At 31.8% G+C, this 16,299-nt stretch overlaps 2 protein-coding genes across 3 annotated transcripts in view; one reads left to right on the forward strand and one right to left on the reverse strand.

The window, feature by feature from the left end:
- Positions 1–3,394, forward strand: part of LOC139485209 (fibrillin-3-like) — a 68,399-nt gene extending 65,005 nt beyond the window's left edge. Inside the window, exons 22-23 of the mRNA XM_071269486.1 lie at positions 2,281–2,406; positions 3,011–3,394. Of these exons, the coding sequence (XP_071125587.1) occupies positions 2,281–2,406; positions 3,011–3,258 (374 nt within the window). The 3' untranslated portion in view covers positions 3,259–3,394. The remainder of the gene's footprint in view (positions 1–2,280; positions 2,407–3,010) is intronic.
- Positions 3,395–5,846: 2,452 nt separating this feature from the next.
- Positions 5,847–16,299, reverse strand: part of LOC139485216 (sodium- and chloride-dependent creatine transporter 1-like) — a 32,748-nt gene continuing 22,295 nt past the window's right edge. For both annotated transcript variants that reach the window (XM_071269496.1, XM_071269497.1), the window contains exons 6-13: positions 15,385–15,488; positions 13,228–13,352; positions 11,716–11,828; positions 11,089–11,226; positions 10,597–10,696; positions 9,984–10,084; positions 8,332–8,508; positions 5,847–7,382 (exon numbers count right to left, since the gene is read on the reverse strand). In XM_071269496.1, the coding sequence (XP_071125597.1) occupies positions 7,170–7,382; positions 8,332–8,508; positions 9,984–10,084; positions 10,597–10,696; positions 11,089–11,226; positions 11,716–11,828; positions 13,228–13,352; positions 15,385–15,488 (1,071 nt within the window). In that variant the 3' untranslated portion in view covers positions 5,847–7,169. The remainder of the gene's footprint in view (positions 7,383–8,331; positions 8,509–9,983; positions 10,085–10,596; positions 10,697–11,088; positions 11,227–11,715; positions 11,829–13,227; positions 13,353–15,384; positions 15,489–16,299) is intronic.

Genomic DNA, 16,299 nt, shown 5'->3' on the forward strand with positions numbered 1-16,299 from the left:
TAAAAATCACATGAACGTGATAATCAAATACTATCAGTAAAGAGATATCAAACTTTGGAATGATAAGAATAAGGGCTTGTTAATCTGCTACATATCCGATGAAATTATTCCCGTAAATTGATTGATTCACCCAAGTGAAGAACTAGTACTCCATGTGATTTCGTCTTTTGCAGTCTGAAATAAAACAAAATTGTTCATTCATCAGCTCAAATAAAGCTGTATAATTTCTCTTTCCAAATGTTTCTAATTATCTTTTCCATGCCTTTAATTGCTTACTTTAAGGCATGTTTACATCACTCACAATTAAGTGTGCACTTTAAATATTTCCTTTGCAGATTTACGATTTACTGGTTAATTAGAATATCTAAGTAATAAGTAAGATAAGCTACCAATATATTGATATAACCAAATTTTCTACTTGTAACAAAATTACAAATGCAGCAGAATTTATTCTATTTAGCATACATATTCACCTTAAGCATTTTGTTTTCCTTGTGGTCTCTGAAACCAACAATTTTCGAGTTTTCGATAGTTCTACCACAGCCAAAATATATCTATATCATCAAACCATAATCCTGTAGACACTTAATACAATGACACTTTCAGCCAATCATTTTCTTTTATATGATTGTTATGTTATTTCGTTGGAAACAAATATCCACAGCATTAATGTGGTTAAGTTTATAGAAGAACTGGATCTTCCATCACTGTATTGGATACCTAAACTACATAAGTGTCCTTACAAACAACGGTATATTGCTGGGTCTTCCAAGTGCTCCACGAAACCTCTTTTTAAATTATTCACATTTATTTTATCAGCAATCAAATACGGGCTTCAAAATTATTGTGAAACTGCCTATTCTAGAGGTGGCGTAAATCAGATGTGTATACTTATAAATTCCAAAGATCTCTTAGAGTACATATAATCTAACCCTCTTTCATCTTGTATAAGTATTAAAACATTTGACTTTTCTACACTTAACACAAGTATTCCACATTCAAAAATAAAAGACAAATTGAAAGAGTTGGTATTGCTTTGTTTCATAAAAAAGAATGGCCAACGTAGATATAAGTATCTTGTCTTAGGGAGGGATAAATCTTACTTTGTAAAGAATCACTCTGATTCAAACAAAAAATTCTCTGAAACTGACATTATCAAGATGCTTGATTTCTTAATTGACAACATATTTGTTACGTTCGGAGGACGTGTTTGTCAACAGACTGTCTGCATTCCAATGGGAACAAATTGTCCCCCTCTTCTTGCCGACTTGTTTCTTTATTATTATGAGGCTGACTTCATACAAGAACTTCTTAGGAAGAAAAATAAGAATTTAGCAATATCCTTTAACTCTACTTTCCACTATATAGATGATGTTTTTTTCACTAAATGATTCAATTTGGTGACTATATTGAACGCATCTATCCAATCGAACTACAGATAAAGGATACAACAGATAGAGTTAAGTCGGCCTCATATCTTGATTTACATCTAGAAATTGACAATGAGGGTCGGTTGAAAACAAAACTTTACGACAAAAGAGATGATTTCAGCTTTCTTATTGTGAACTTTCCATTTCTAAGTAGCAACATTACAGCAGCACCTGCATACGGTGTATATATCTCCCAATTGATACGATATTCCCGTGCTTGTATTTCCTATCATGATTTTCTTGATAGAGGGTTGCTGCAAACAAGAAACTGTTAACCCAAGAGTTCCTAATGGTGAAGTTGAAATCATCACTTCGTAAATTTTACGGACGCCATCACGAGTTGGTTGACCGTTATGGAATAACCGTTTCACAAATTATATCGGATATGTTTCTTACGTCTTAACTACGACCCCCTTCCCTTTCATGAATGTGACCTACCGAATTAGACTATTTACCGGATTTGTTATCACAGCAACACGACGGGTGCAACATGTGGAGCAGGATCTACTTACCCTTCTGGAGCAGCTGAGATCGCCCCTAGTTTTTGGTGGGGTTCGTGTTTGTTCTTTGTTTTTTTTATGTTGTGTCGTGTGTACTGTTATTTATCTGTTTGTCCATTTTATTTTCGATTGATGAGTTTGACTGTCTCTCTGGTATCTTTCGTCCCTCTTTTATACACAATACAAAAATTATTGTTTTTAAGGTTTGTGCATTTTTAAAGGAAAAAGTATTCACAACTATAGATTCACACTTTCCTCATAAACACCTCACTTTCCCAATAGGAACTTATTGATAAATATATTTGAATACGAAAATATTACAAACCTCAAGAGTGTTATTTAATTTTCAGATATAAACGAATGCTACGGAGATGGAAAACCATGTGATGAACATTGTGAGAACACTTGGGGATCCTATAGATGTGGATGTCTGACTCAAGGACTTGTTCTGGCACCTGATGGTCATTCTTGTATAAGTTAGTATAGTTTATACAACCATTATATCAAATAGATTGGAGATGAGTGTGGTATAAACAACAAATAACGTTAGATTATTTTTATACTGGATATGAAAAACCTAATGCTTCAGATGTACTTTTGTATTGCAGGGATATAGATTAATTCGAAAATTAAAAGATGCACTGTTAAAGCTGGTCATTAGAGCAGATAACCGGCAAGTGTGCTCGTATGAATACTTTGTAAAATGCACCTAACACAGAATATAAATGTATGATCTGTTTTGTTAATCAAATCCCTTGGTTTTATTAGCAATTGATAACACAGGGAGGAACCTTAGCGTCATTGTTGAAGCGCTAAGGGTCACTGTTCACAGCCAGTAGTGTAATAAAATATTTGAAATTTGAAAAATAACTAGCAAGTTGAAAAGGGAGATTAATAGACAGCTGGATGATATGCATTGGTGTTAACCACTTCGTCGCCAATGTTGGCTGAATTTCAGTTGCCATCAAACAAGAACTTTTTTTTCAAATTCTTAAAAGGTCGCATATTTCTTTTTAAAAAAATTAATTTACGTAGAACGATTTTGAACGCATTTACATTTGTTTTGTTGAATGATTTCAGAAAATCGTCCAAAGTTTTCGTGCCCTGAAGATGTTTTGGTTCAAGTTAAAGATGGAGCTATCGAAGTTAAAGTTGAGTTACCATCGGATATCTTTTCTAATGATCTTGATGTTGATCCTGGATGGATAAAACGTGTGAGTCAGTTTCCTCTTGGCGAAACAATGGTCATAGTGAAGTCACTGTATACAAACTCTGATGGCGATCCTGAAATCATGTGCTCTTTTAGTGTGACTGTCGACCATGTGTAAACACTTTTTTTTATCTGATATATAAACTTTACTGAATAAATTTTTTGTTAAAAAGGCACTGTCAGAAGGGTTTCAAATGTTTAACACAGTTTGTCAAATGTTTTTTTTTTCAATATTTAAAGTTATCTTATTTCAACTTGTTAGTGTGAAATTTGTATTTGAAGGTATCGTTATTTCAGGAAATAACTAAAACTGAAGTTTTAAATTTTACTTTCAAAATATTTCAGATCGACTTCATTGGTAAAATAGAGGCGACAAAATTAATACCAGAGGAACATTCAAACACATAAGTCGAAAATAAACTGACAACGCAATGACTTAAAAGGAAAATGGCCAACAGACAAACAATAGAACACATTTACAAAACACAACATAGAAAAAAAACCGCAAACCACAACCAAAATTAAGGGTTATCTTAGGTGCTCCTGAAGGGTAAAAAGATCCTGTACTACATGTTGCACTCGTCGTGATGCTTATGTTAGTACAAACCCGGTAACAAATAAAGGCAACAGTAGTATACCGCTGTTCGAAATTCATAAATTGATAGAGAAAAAACAAATCCGGGTTACAAGTCTTATTCCGTTGGTCACATTCAGAAAAAGGGGACGGGAATGTAGTAACGACATTAGAAACATATACATCATCATCTGTGAAATGGATATTCCATAATAGTCAACCGACCAGTAAAAGTGTCCGTAAAATTACGAAGGGGTGATTTTCACCATTATCTAGGAAATCATGATAGGAAATACAATCTCAGGAATTTCGTATCACTTGGGAGAAATATATTTCGCATACATGGTTAAAAAATTGAATTTAAACAGACCTAAATTGACTGAACAATATATTACTAGTAATTTAGTTTAGTAAACGTATTTATTTATAGTGGATTGGAAAACAAGTTAATACAACTTATATCAATCCCTTTTTACTTATCGGGTGCGAGTTCTGCCTTGTAGCGGCATTAACCTGCCCTTTTTTGAAATCTTCAAGGATGTCTTTTACGTGCAAGAGATATTGCTCTCTTTTAACACAGGCCAGTCATTTATCATTCCTTTCCGACGGACTGGTATCGTTTCTCAATACCATACTTGCAAATGGGGTCGAGAGAGAGCCGAAAATTCAGTCCATGAAATTTTCCCCTGTAATTAAAGATTATTAAGTTATTTACAGTCTTTCTGTTAATTTTAAGACTTATCCACTGCATTATGATCAGTACTGTTCACACTATTCTCTTGAATTCAGCATTTGTTTAGACTACTACGTTATTGTGAATTACGTGAACCCATCAGGATCATACTGACTTGTCTGAAATGCTACTCAATTGTATTGACCTGATTGATGCGAGTTACGTGAACTCATCAGGATCATACTGACTTGTCTGAAATGCTACTCAATTGTATTGACCTGATTGATGCGAGTTACGTGAACTCATCAGGATCATACTGACTTGTTTGAGATACTACTCAATTGTATTGACCTGATTGATGCGAGTTACGTGAACTCATCAGGATCATACTGACTTGTCTGAAATGCTACTCAATTGTATTGACCTGATTGATGCGAGTTACGTGAACTCATCAGGATCATACTGACTTGTCTGTAATGCTACTCAATTGTATTGACCTGATTGATGCGAGTTACGTGAACTCATCAGGATCATACTGACTTGTCTGAAATGCTACTCAATTGTATTGACCTGATTGATGCGAGTTACGTGAACTCATCAGGATCATACTGACTTGTTTGAGATACTACTCAATTGTATTGACCTGATTGATGCGAGTTACGTGAACTCATCAGGATCATACTGACTTGTCTGAAATGCTACTCAATTGTATTGACCTGATTGATGCGAGTTACGTGAACTCATCAGGATCATACTGACTTGTCTGAAATGCTACTCAATTGTATTGACCTGATTGATGCGAGTTACGTGAACTCATCAGGATCATACTGACTTGTCTGAAATGCTACTCAATTGTATTGACCTGATTGATGCGAGTTACGTGAACTCATCAGGATCATACTGACTTGTCTGTAATGCTACTCAATTGTATTGACCTGATTGATGCGAGTTACGTGAACTCATCAGGATCATACTGACTTGTCTGAAATGCTACTCAATTGTATTAACCTGATTGATGCGAGTTACGTGAACTCATCAGGATCATACTGACTTGTCTGAAATGCTACTCAATTGTATTGACCTGATTGATGCGAGTTACATGAACTCATCAGGATCATACTAACTTGTCTGAAATGCTACTCAACTGTATTGACCTGATTGATGCGAGTTACGTGAACTCATCAGGATCATACTGACTTGTCTGAAATGCTACTCAATTGTATTGACCTGATTGATGCGAATTGTCTGATTAGTACTGAATTAACATCAGTGGATCAATCTTGAAATAGACTGCCGCTAGATAGGACATGATTAAATAATTGATTGTTCTGATTGTTAGATGACGTTAAGACCAAAATTACCTTTTCAGACTGGCATGCATTGATAAGTGCTTTGTTTTGAGATCTACCTGTATGTTATATATAAAGAAGAATTTCTTTCAAAAAGAAGATATAAGAAATGAACACTTTATATTTTATATAATAAAGATACATTGTTAAAAAAATCTATGTGTAAGAATTTAGATACAATACAAACTAGATATAAAGTAGACAACACATGTAAGATATTTCCATAATGGAAACTCAACACATGTATAATATTTCGATTTTGAATAAACAATACATGTATAATATTTCGATTGTGAATAAACAATACATGTATAATATATCATCATTGTGGAAATTCGTTAAAAATTGATATACCTGAAAAGTTCAGCTTAGAATAAACATTGCCACATTAAGTCAAGCTATTTTTAAAACCCATATATAGATATAAAATGTTAATAACTTAGATATTGCACATACATATACAGTTTATCAATGTTTGATAAGTATGGCATCGTTGTGACTTAAAATGAACTTACAAGTGAACATGTTTTACTCAAAGAGAGATAGAAAAAAAAAGCTTATTCTGAAATGATTTAACAAAAGTATTTTTCAATTCTTATTTAGGTAAAAGTAGATTGACATTCAAAAGCTGTGTATATTTGTGTAGTTATAATCTAATTAAAAAAGAGAATATTATAAATCTTTTGTTATAATATTTTCAGATAAACTACTTATTTTTAGTTCTTTACATTTTTTTGAAATTTTAAATGTTCAATTGATAACTTACCATATGTTTTGTCAGCTAGACTTTGTGGGACAGGTAGCAGTAATGTAGAAGTAACCTGACAGGTATGGAGGAAAACTAGTGCAAAGCTAATAAACGTTTTTCTATAGACTGTTGCCTAATATTCCATGAAAGAGTAAGTGGCCACTTTTATTTTCATTTCTAATTTAAAATTTGCTTTGGTTAAAAAATGTATGTGAGGGAAACAAACTGATGTCTCTTGTCTTTTACGCCGGTGTCAGAAGAGGAGAAGATCGACCCCGCCTTTCAAAAGCACACGCAATGAATGCTATTTTCCATTTAAGCATTTACCAAAAATGTCAGGAACCGAGCAGGAATCACATACCACAAAGCAGTTCATTCAACTATAAGTAAAATATAAAAATTATAACATAGGTACATCTTATTATTTAAAAAAGACTGATCTGAAATTGATGAAAAGAAAATCAAAATATGTTTTTTTTATGTTTCATAAATCTTTTCAATAATTTCCCTATCACATATACTATACGTTGAAAATGTGTATCCCCAATATTTACTGTGCGTATTGTATCTTATTAGATATATAAACAAGATTTGATACAGTCATCATTTATGATATGACATGGAATAAGAAATAAAAATCAATATTCGCAAATTTAGGTAGTTGAGCATTATGGTATGTCTTAGATCACAATCGTTCTCCCGTAAAACTTGGATTTTCTCGACCAGCATCCCTCTTTTCATAAAGATTTGGTTGTGCTTCAAGGTTGTGTATTGGTACATCATTAGCTCGATATCTTAATGAACTATCTCTGAAATTGTCTAAATTAATTTCTCCGCGGTCCTGTGGTCTAAGTTGATGCTCCTTTAATCCCTGAGGCTTTAGTAAGAGGTAATATTCCTATAAAACAATATGTACGCTAATTAAATTAACATTTCATCCATTTTTTCCATAAACAAACAAAAAACGTTTTCTTTTAATATTAAAAAAAAGAAGAAAACGAAAAAAAGAAAACAGAACTGGGAAACAGAGAATTTGTTTACAAGGACTATGTTATGTTATTCTAGATGGAGGTGTTTAATTTAAGAATTTATCTATTGAACACCAGTTACATCAACCAAGTATACAGTTTTAAACTCTTAATTTCCAATAAAGTTTGTACAAGAGGATACAATTAAGATGAAGATTCAGCAGGAGACCCCTTATCTATTTTGATCGATTGATTGATCGGTGTTTGCTTTACGCCGAATGAACACATTAAAAAGCTGTATTGCAGCAAGAGCTAATTCAAATATTTCTACAATTTATAGTATTTTTTAAAAAATTAGATAAAAGGTACTTCAATAAACTAAAATTCAAGTCTAAAGCAAATTTTTTCATTGTGAGATTTAAAACAATTTGTCGTCTTGACTTCTTGATTACATCACATATATTTTAATATTTATTCTTTGCTTAACGCCAGGAAGCAATGCATAACGGTCATATGTGGTATATTCGCTCATTTATCCATAACTCTTTTCAACAGATGAAGATTGGATTTAGCATTTAGAGAATTCATTGAATTATTACAATTTAAATCTTTTGAGACATTGACTGTTATGACACTTGACAATTATGTGAAAAATTTAATATCTACAGCCTCTTCTAGATATTTTAACGTTGTGTTATTATACTTTTATAAAAAGTTTGTTATGAAATGTATTTATCGATCTTCTATTAATACATTTTCGAGGTTTCCAAAAACAAAAGGAAATTCGCCTCCCCCCTTTTCAATTCAATAGATAAAAGGGGATTAAGTTTGAAATTGCAATATTTTATTGATATGTTAGCCATAAGGATAGTAACTTACACTTGGTTTCAGACCATATCTCCATATCTGGAACGGTACCATACCAGGAATGAAGACAGCGGCAAAAGCAGCCATACTCCATCCGATTGCAATAGCCCACTGTGGATAAATGTAGTCCCCTGATGGTCTACCATAAGTCAATTCTGAGTAATTAATTGTACTCATAATAAAAATAGCCTAAAATATAAAAAAAAAGCGATTTTGTAAATAAAAAACATTTAAACAAAAAAGGGTTTAACTCTTTATTCAAATAAATATTAAAAAGGAATATTTTGAGAATTGTCGAGGTTTTTTTTTCCTATTGCATTCGAAACAGTGTTAAGCATGAACTTAAGATATAACTCATATGATTGAATTTACCCGTTTGTTTTTAGCGGCTCTACAACGTTTATATACGGTTCTGGTTTTTCAGATATTTTGGCCTCGAACATTCATGAAGAGACCTCGATTGCCGAAACGTGCAGTTAACTCGGTAACGTAAATGAAATAATAAATATTGTGTAGACTTATAAAAAAGAAGATGTTGTATGAATACCAATGAGACAACTGTCCACAAGAGACCAAAGTGACACAGACATTAACAACTATAGGTCACCTTACTGCCTTCAACGATGAGCAAATCCCATACCGCATAGTCAGCTATAAAAGGCCCCGATATGACAATATAAAACAATTCAAACGAGAAAACTAACGGCCTTATTTACAAAAAAAAAAATTTTAAAAAGAAAATTGTCTGTGAAGACTACAGTTACGAAAACAAAGTCCTCACATTTTCTTAAGAAACCCCAAAATCATTGGACATGTTTATCCAATCTTATTTGAAAGTTAAACTAGTCGACAGTTTTTAGCTCTAGTTAAAGCTCCCTCCAACACTAGAACTGATCGCCCCTGTTCGCTGTGAGTTTCAACAAAGTATAACCATGATAAGGAGTGGTGTCATGAAAAAAACTTTAAATCCGATTGGTTTTTGTGACATTTCAGAAAAAGTGGAAACTAATTTATTTTTCAATTCTTATCGGGGTAACATAAAATTGTTCATCAGCAAATGTCGGAAGTTTTGCCTTCAATAAGATGACATCAACTTGCACGTACTCGAGAAATGCCAGTGATTTATCTTGATAACATATAAAGGTTTTAATTTCCAATTCAAATTGTTTATTCGGATGAACGTGCTTGGATTTTAGAAAGCAAATTTGAGTTTCAGTCATTCCGGTTACTACGAAAGAGTGTCAATTTAAATTCAAATTTGATAACAAAATGTTTTTGGATCAAATGGCTGTTCCACAGATAGTATAGAAAATCTTGTTTAAAATTTTGCAAGTTACAAAATCTTTTCTGATACAAATGTACATGACGCAAATCTTTGGTAATACAGTGAAACCTGTTTGAACCGAACCTCTTCGGTACTTAAGATTTTGTTCGGTTTTGGTCGATGTTCGGTTCTATCAGGTTCACAACGCACAGGTGCTTACGAACATGTTTGGTTTATACAGGTTTTCGGTTTATACAGGATTCGTTTTAGTCAGGTTTCACTGTAGTATTATTAATTATAATTTCATCCGGTTCATTCAAAAATATAGAATCATCCACTTTTTTTTAAGTCTTAACTTAGGCAGTGGATGCTTATTGTTTAAAAACGGTTATTTTATTACCATACAGAAAGCTGGTGCCATAACGGTCCAACAGATCATCATATATGGATTAATTTTAAAGCCTAACATCATTTGAATGTTATCATAGAAACGTCGAATTCCTGAAATACAATTAAAATTCAAATTAGATTCTAAATTTACATGTATAATGATGAATAATGGTTCAATAAAATACACGTCATCAATATATATTTTGAATTAGATTATTTACCGGATTTGTAATAACATAAGCAACACGACGGGTGCCACATGTGGAGCAGGATCTGCTTACCCTTCCAGAGCACCTGAGATCACCCCAAGATTTTAGTGGGGTTCGTGTTGCTTAGTCTTTAGTTTTCTATGTTGTGTCTTCTGTACTATTATTTGTCTGGATGTCTGGTTATTTTTAGCCATTGCGTTGTCAGTTTATTTTCTATCTATGAGTTGGATTACTTTCATGAGATGATAATACAAGACAGAAAGTCTGAGACAGGATGCAAATAAATTTCTTAAACATTTCTGAATGATCTCAAGTGAAAATTTTAATTTATATAAATACATATATATATATATATAAAATGTGAATTAAATTTGAATACGTTCCCAATTCTGATACAACAAAGAAATTCTTTACCATATATCCATGCAATTGCAATGCACTCAAAGGCGCCAACAAAAAGAATGATTCGACTTCCTGAATAATAATCAAACAATTGGAAAACATACATTCCGCCCTGAAAAGAGTAAAAACAAAGGATTACTTTTGTGGTTGACTTTGATTATAAATGTAGAACAAAAAGCATAATGATTCTTAGAAATATTTTGCTCAAATAATTGATAACTGCTCAATGTTCCATCGTGTTACCAAAAACAATTACATATCGATTGAAATTTAGCAAAACAAATTCCAAAATTCTACAAACTTTTTTTTCATATTAATTTTGGGGTCTGTAGTGAACGAGGAATCAACAATAAAGCCCAAAACGGTCCTTAATAAATTGAACTCAATATTGATGATTTATTTTTCGGAATATTGAGATTAAATATATTTAACATTAGAGAATTTGAAAAAGTTTTTGTTATTGTCAGTGGAAGGAGAAGTTTATAACAATGAAAATGTACATACATTCATCACCATGGGAATTCCAACGAAAAAGTTTAGTATACAAATACAACCAATGAAAACCTCTCTTCTATATCCTTTCCTTAGATAGCCTGGCCATTGGTCCACAACAGCAGTGACGACACCTTCCACACCAACAAACTAATAATTAAATATATTAATATATTCATATATATGTATCTTCATTTTGTATATACTGGTTAAACTCCAATCAATGCCAAATTATAACTGTTATGCCTCGCTCAATTGTTACATCAATTATATTTCTTTTCTCCTTACAATATGTAATTGGAAAAATTCATTTGGATCTATAATGTATGCCCAAAAAAGAAACTCGCACTTACAGATGGTTTTTTTTTCTATTTTTTTGTGTTTCTGTGGTACTATTTCATCCAGGTTTCAGGTCAATTCTCGTAAGATAGAGGCAAATACAACTAACCCTCTTGATTCATCTTGATTCAATTATGGTCATAAACGATAACACTTGTCCCAACTTTTAGTGCAAAATGGACAAATATCATAGTTAAAAAGTCAACATTGATAAAGATTTTTTTTTAATTTAAAATATATGTATCTGAACATTACAGAAGAAATTTGTTATAAAATAAATTAAATTAAGACAATGTTTACCTGGCTATCAAGTCCCAACAATATTACCATAAGAAAAAAGATACATGACCAAATTGGCGCTCCAGGTAATTTTGTCACGGCTTTTGGGTATGCTATGAATGCAAGTCCAGGTCCTGTAAAAAGTAAAATCACAAAAACAATGAACTCCGAGGATAATTTAAAAAATCCCAAATCAAATGGCAAAATCATATGCTCAAACACATCAAACTAATTGACAACAACTGTCATTTTCCTGACTTGGTACAGGCATTTTCTTACGTAGAACATAGTTGATTTAGACTGGTTTTATAGCTAGCTAAACCTCTCACTTGTATGTCAGCCGTATAAAATTCCATTATATTGACAATTGTAAAGTTCAATTCATGTTACTACAAGAATATAACAGTCAGCAGTGCTAAATTGATTTAGTAGTCCTATATTCTGTAGTTTATAAAGACAATTTTTGTCTTTTTTGTATTACGCGTTCCACTTGACAATGATTTTCAAAGTCAAAAATCAGAGGTTACTAGCAAGTTCCATTAGTTATCTTAACATTAAGATTAAAGCAAAACACACAAAAAATATTTAACATAACAGTTAAAGCAGTCATAACAAGAATGTGTCCCTAGTACAAGGATGTCCCATCAGCACAATCATTTTCCATGTTCAGTGGACCGTGAAAATGGGGGAAAATCTCTAATTTGGCATTACAATTAGAAAGATCATATTATAGGGAACATGTGTACAAAGTTTCAAGTTTTTTGGACTTTAACTTCATTAAAAACTACCTCGACCAAAAACTTTAACCTGAAGCGGGACAGACGGACGAACGAACAGACGGACGAACGAACGGACGCACAGACCAGAAAACATAATGCCCTTAAATGGGGCATTAAAAATAACCAAAAATCTAAACCAACCCCAGTACTTATTATAAATAATTCTTAAAACATGACAAAACTTTGCCAAATACTTTTAAAAATATAAAATTAAATGTAAATAGCTGATTGTAAAGGCTGAAACATTTAAATATATTGACTTCATTTAACAGTTACTCATGTTGGCCAAAATACGTATGAGAGAAAGTTTAATTCCCAATTTGTTTGTCATCACTCGCGTTATAGAAACCTCTAGACACCATTCCAGATGATGATAAACCATTATCAATTTTTTTAAACAATTAGAAATTTTTAAACAGAAGATAGTCATGATAGTCAAACTTGTATTTTATCAATGAGATTATTTTATCAAAGATTAATATAGATTTATTTATTTCTTGTAAGACCATTTGTACACTGTTAATATAAGCTTACTCTCATTTTACTTTTATTTAAATGTAAGTGTATTCTAATAATTTGATTTTAAGTACGTATTTTTTTTTAAAGTTGACCCTGCAAGTAGCGTGAATATTCTATACAAGAAGACGTTTTAAAAGTAATACATATACCTCTTGCTTAAGGTTTTTTCTAGGTTAATTGAGTGGTGTTTTTTTAAAGCATCACTGGATAATCATAAATTCTTAGAATTTCCTACCAGATTCTGCTACCTTGTCCACAGAAACACCTTGTTCATACGCCATGTTGCCAAGAATTGTAAAGATGATAAAACCTGCAAAAATACTGGTTCCACTGTTCGTACAGGCAAATAGAATTGCATCTCTGAAACAATAAATTATCAAAATTATTAAAATTAAGGTAAATAGAATAAAAATTTTGAATGTTATGTTTCGCGTTCCTGTAAATTTTTATTTTGTCTTTAATAGTGATCAGTTACACATTTTTAATTTGAATTAAGTTTCATTATTGAATGGTTGAAAGTCGCATACAGATAACCTTCATGAAATATTCTTAATTTTATCTGAAAACAATGACTAACAAATTAATCAATAAAGATGGATTTTAATACGTCATGTCTACATTGCTAATAAATAACTAATATATGTGTACATGTATTTCTGTCTTATCCCAATTACGGAGTTAACCTAACAATAGAACATTCAACTTAAGTAGGCTAAATGCTTGCCAAATTTACTAGCTTGTACATAACTGATACTTGAAGACAATGTCATATTAGTAGGCGGAGTTTCAAAATGAACAATTCAAAATGTGGTATATATGTAGTAGAAATAGGACAATTATCCACGAAAGATCAAAGACAATTTAATTTAACTTAACTACTTAAGCAAAATGTATAAGATTGGTCAGTGTTTATGCAAATCTAAACGAATTTTTGTAAGCAAACCTACCAAATAAAACGTGAAGGAATCAAAATTGCAACTTTTTCTTTACAGATTTTGAACTTTCCATTCTCAGGAGTACCCAAATAACATCCATGCGTAACTTCACATCCGTATTAGTCTAATATCCGATGTTTTATTTTATTTCTCCAAATATTTAGATCATTTTGACTCTATTTATGCTTTCCATTCATTTTTAAAGAAATGCATGGGTTGCCTGTAACATATTTTAATTGCCCATTTTTAACAGGAGACTTTTGTGGACGTCGCATGGCGACATTTTGGAAGATTTTACTTTTCCCAGTGAATACTTCAACTGAATAAAAATATGAACCGTTTTGCATATCTAAATATATTTAAGCTATGTTGAAAGACATGAATAATGTCAAATCATCAAAATACAAAATGTTCAGTCTCTGAGAAAACTTGTAAGATTTCCGCTGCTATTTTTTTTTCTAAATGGATGCAATTTGAGTACTGTGGCGTTAGTATGTAGCTTTACTTATACTCGATTCTATACGTATACATAAATTACTTTACGAGTCTGAATTTGATTCATATTTGAAAATACATTCCGAATCAGTCAATAAACAATAAGTGTAAGAAATATGATAAAACATGTTATGCATTGGAAAGCTGAGTGCAAATGAATTGTATGCTAAATGCTTAACGTTCAGATTTAATTATTTCATCCAAATTCAGGGCAAGAAATCATGCATACATAGGGCAAGGAACATGCCATATGAAGGGCGAAAACTATAAACAATTTATACAAAAGGAAGATTCTAAAAGGTGGAACATGCGGGAAGGAAGAGAAGGGAAATTCAACCTGCCATTGGAAAACAATAGCATGCTAGATACAAATATATATATTTATCTATTATTTTTCTGAAAAGCTATGGTCTAATCTTGAATATCAATGATTCTGTGTTTATCAATCATCTAGTTTACCTGTGCGAATTAGCATTGAACTTATTATAACTTCCGAGGCATGTTAGAGCTCCAACAGCTATAGAATACGAGAAAAATATTTGTGTCCCAGCATCTATCCAAACCTATATCATTAAAGAGTTAGGAAAACATACATATTTATCACTTTTCTTAAAACAAACTCCTACAAAATGTGTGTCATGAAAAGCGGAAAGATACCAAGGGGAGAACCGAAACTCGTTAGTTGAAGAGATTTACAAACTTAATTTCTGCAAAAGATATAGGTCATTGAATCAAATGCCAGAAAACATCCTCGAATTGTTGACTAGATATTCAAATCATGCTTCTTCATCATATGAATAAAATATGATGTTTCACATGACAATGTTATATACGCTTGCGTATTTTTATAAAGCGTTTTCATATAAAAATTTTAGTATCTATCTAAAATGTTAGTAAGATAACAGTAAAACAGTGAATGGGCTCAACCATAACGACCATTACCTCTGATAAAATATTATTACCTGTACGAGTTATCTTTAAACTTATTATAACTTCCCAGGGCCGTGAGTGCTCCAATAGATATAGAATATGAGAAAAATATTTGTGTTCCAGCATCAACCCATACCTAAAATAATTTCAGATTTTTTTTTCAAACCAATTAAATCAAAATATGTTTTATGATATATTTGCATGAATTTCTCATTATGGATCTTTTGAAAGTGATACTGCATCTGGGAAATTTGAGATAATGGCACTATTCCTGTTTATTCAACACTTATTGTTCTGTTTAGAAGATAAAATAATTATTTATTACTTCTAAATGTAAATCCGATGTAACTGTCTCATATCTTATAGGCTGAAGCCACTCAGATATGTTGTGTCATAACCACGTTGCTTCATGTCAGTCACATTATAGGATTACAAAATCACATTGTTATACTACAAATTCACATTGTAATACTATAAATTTACATTGTAATACTACAAATTCACATTGTCATACTACAAATTCACATTATTATACTTCAAATTCACATTGTAATACTACAAATTCACATTGTCATACTACAAATTCACATTGTAACACTACATATTCACGTTGTAATACTACAAATTCACATTGTAGTACTACAAATGTTGTCATAGTAAAATTACATATTTGAATTGCAACACTACACATTAAAATTTTAACACTACACATTAACATATAGAATAACCATACATTGTCTCGCAATATCAAAGTAATTTGTACAAGGCTTAGAAACAGGTTGAAAGCGAGGCTGTGCCGATCATTTCTATCTGTTTCGAGCCGAGTACAAATATCATTTATATTTCAAGACAATGTATGGTTATTCTTCATATACTGCAACTCTTATAACTGTTCAAAATGTAGTATTTGGGGTAAAAACCATCATTATATTGACGTCATAAATAAA

Source organism: Mytilus edulis, chromosome 8, assembly GCF_963676685.1.
Source record: "Mytilus edulis chromosome 8, xbMytEdul2.2, whole genome shotgun sequence".
Lineage (NCBI taxonomy): Eukaryota > Metazoa > Mollusca > Bivalvia > Mytilida > Mytilidae > Mytilus > Mytilus edulis.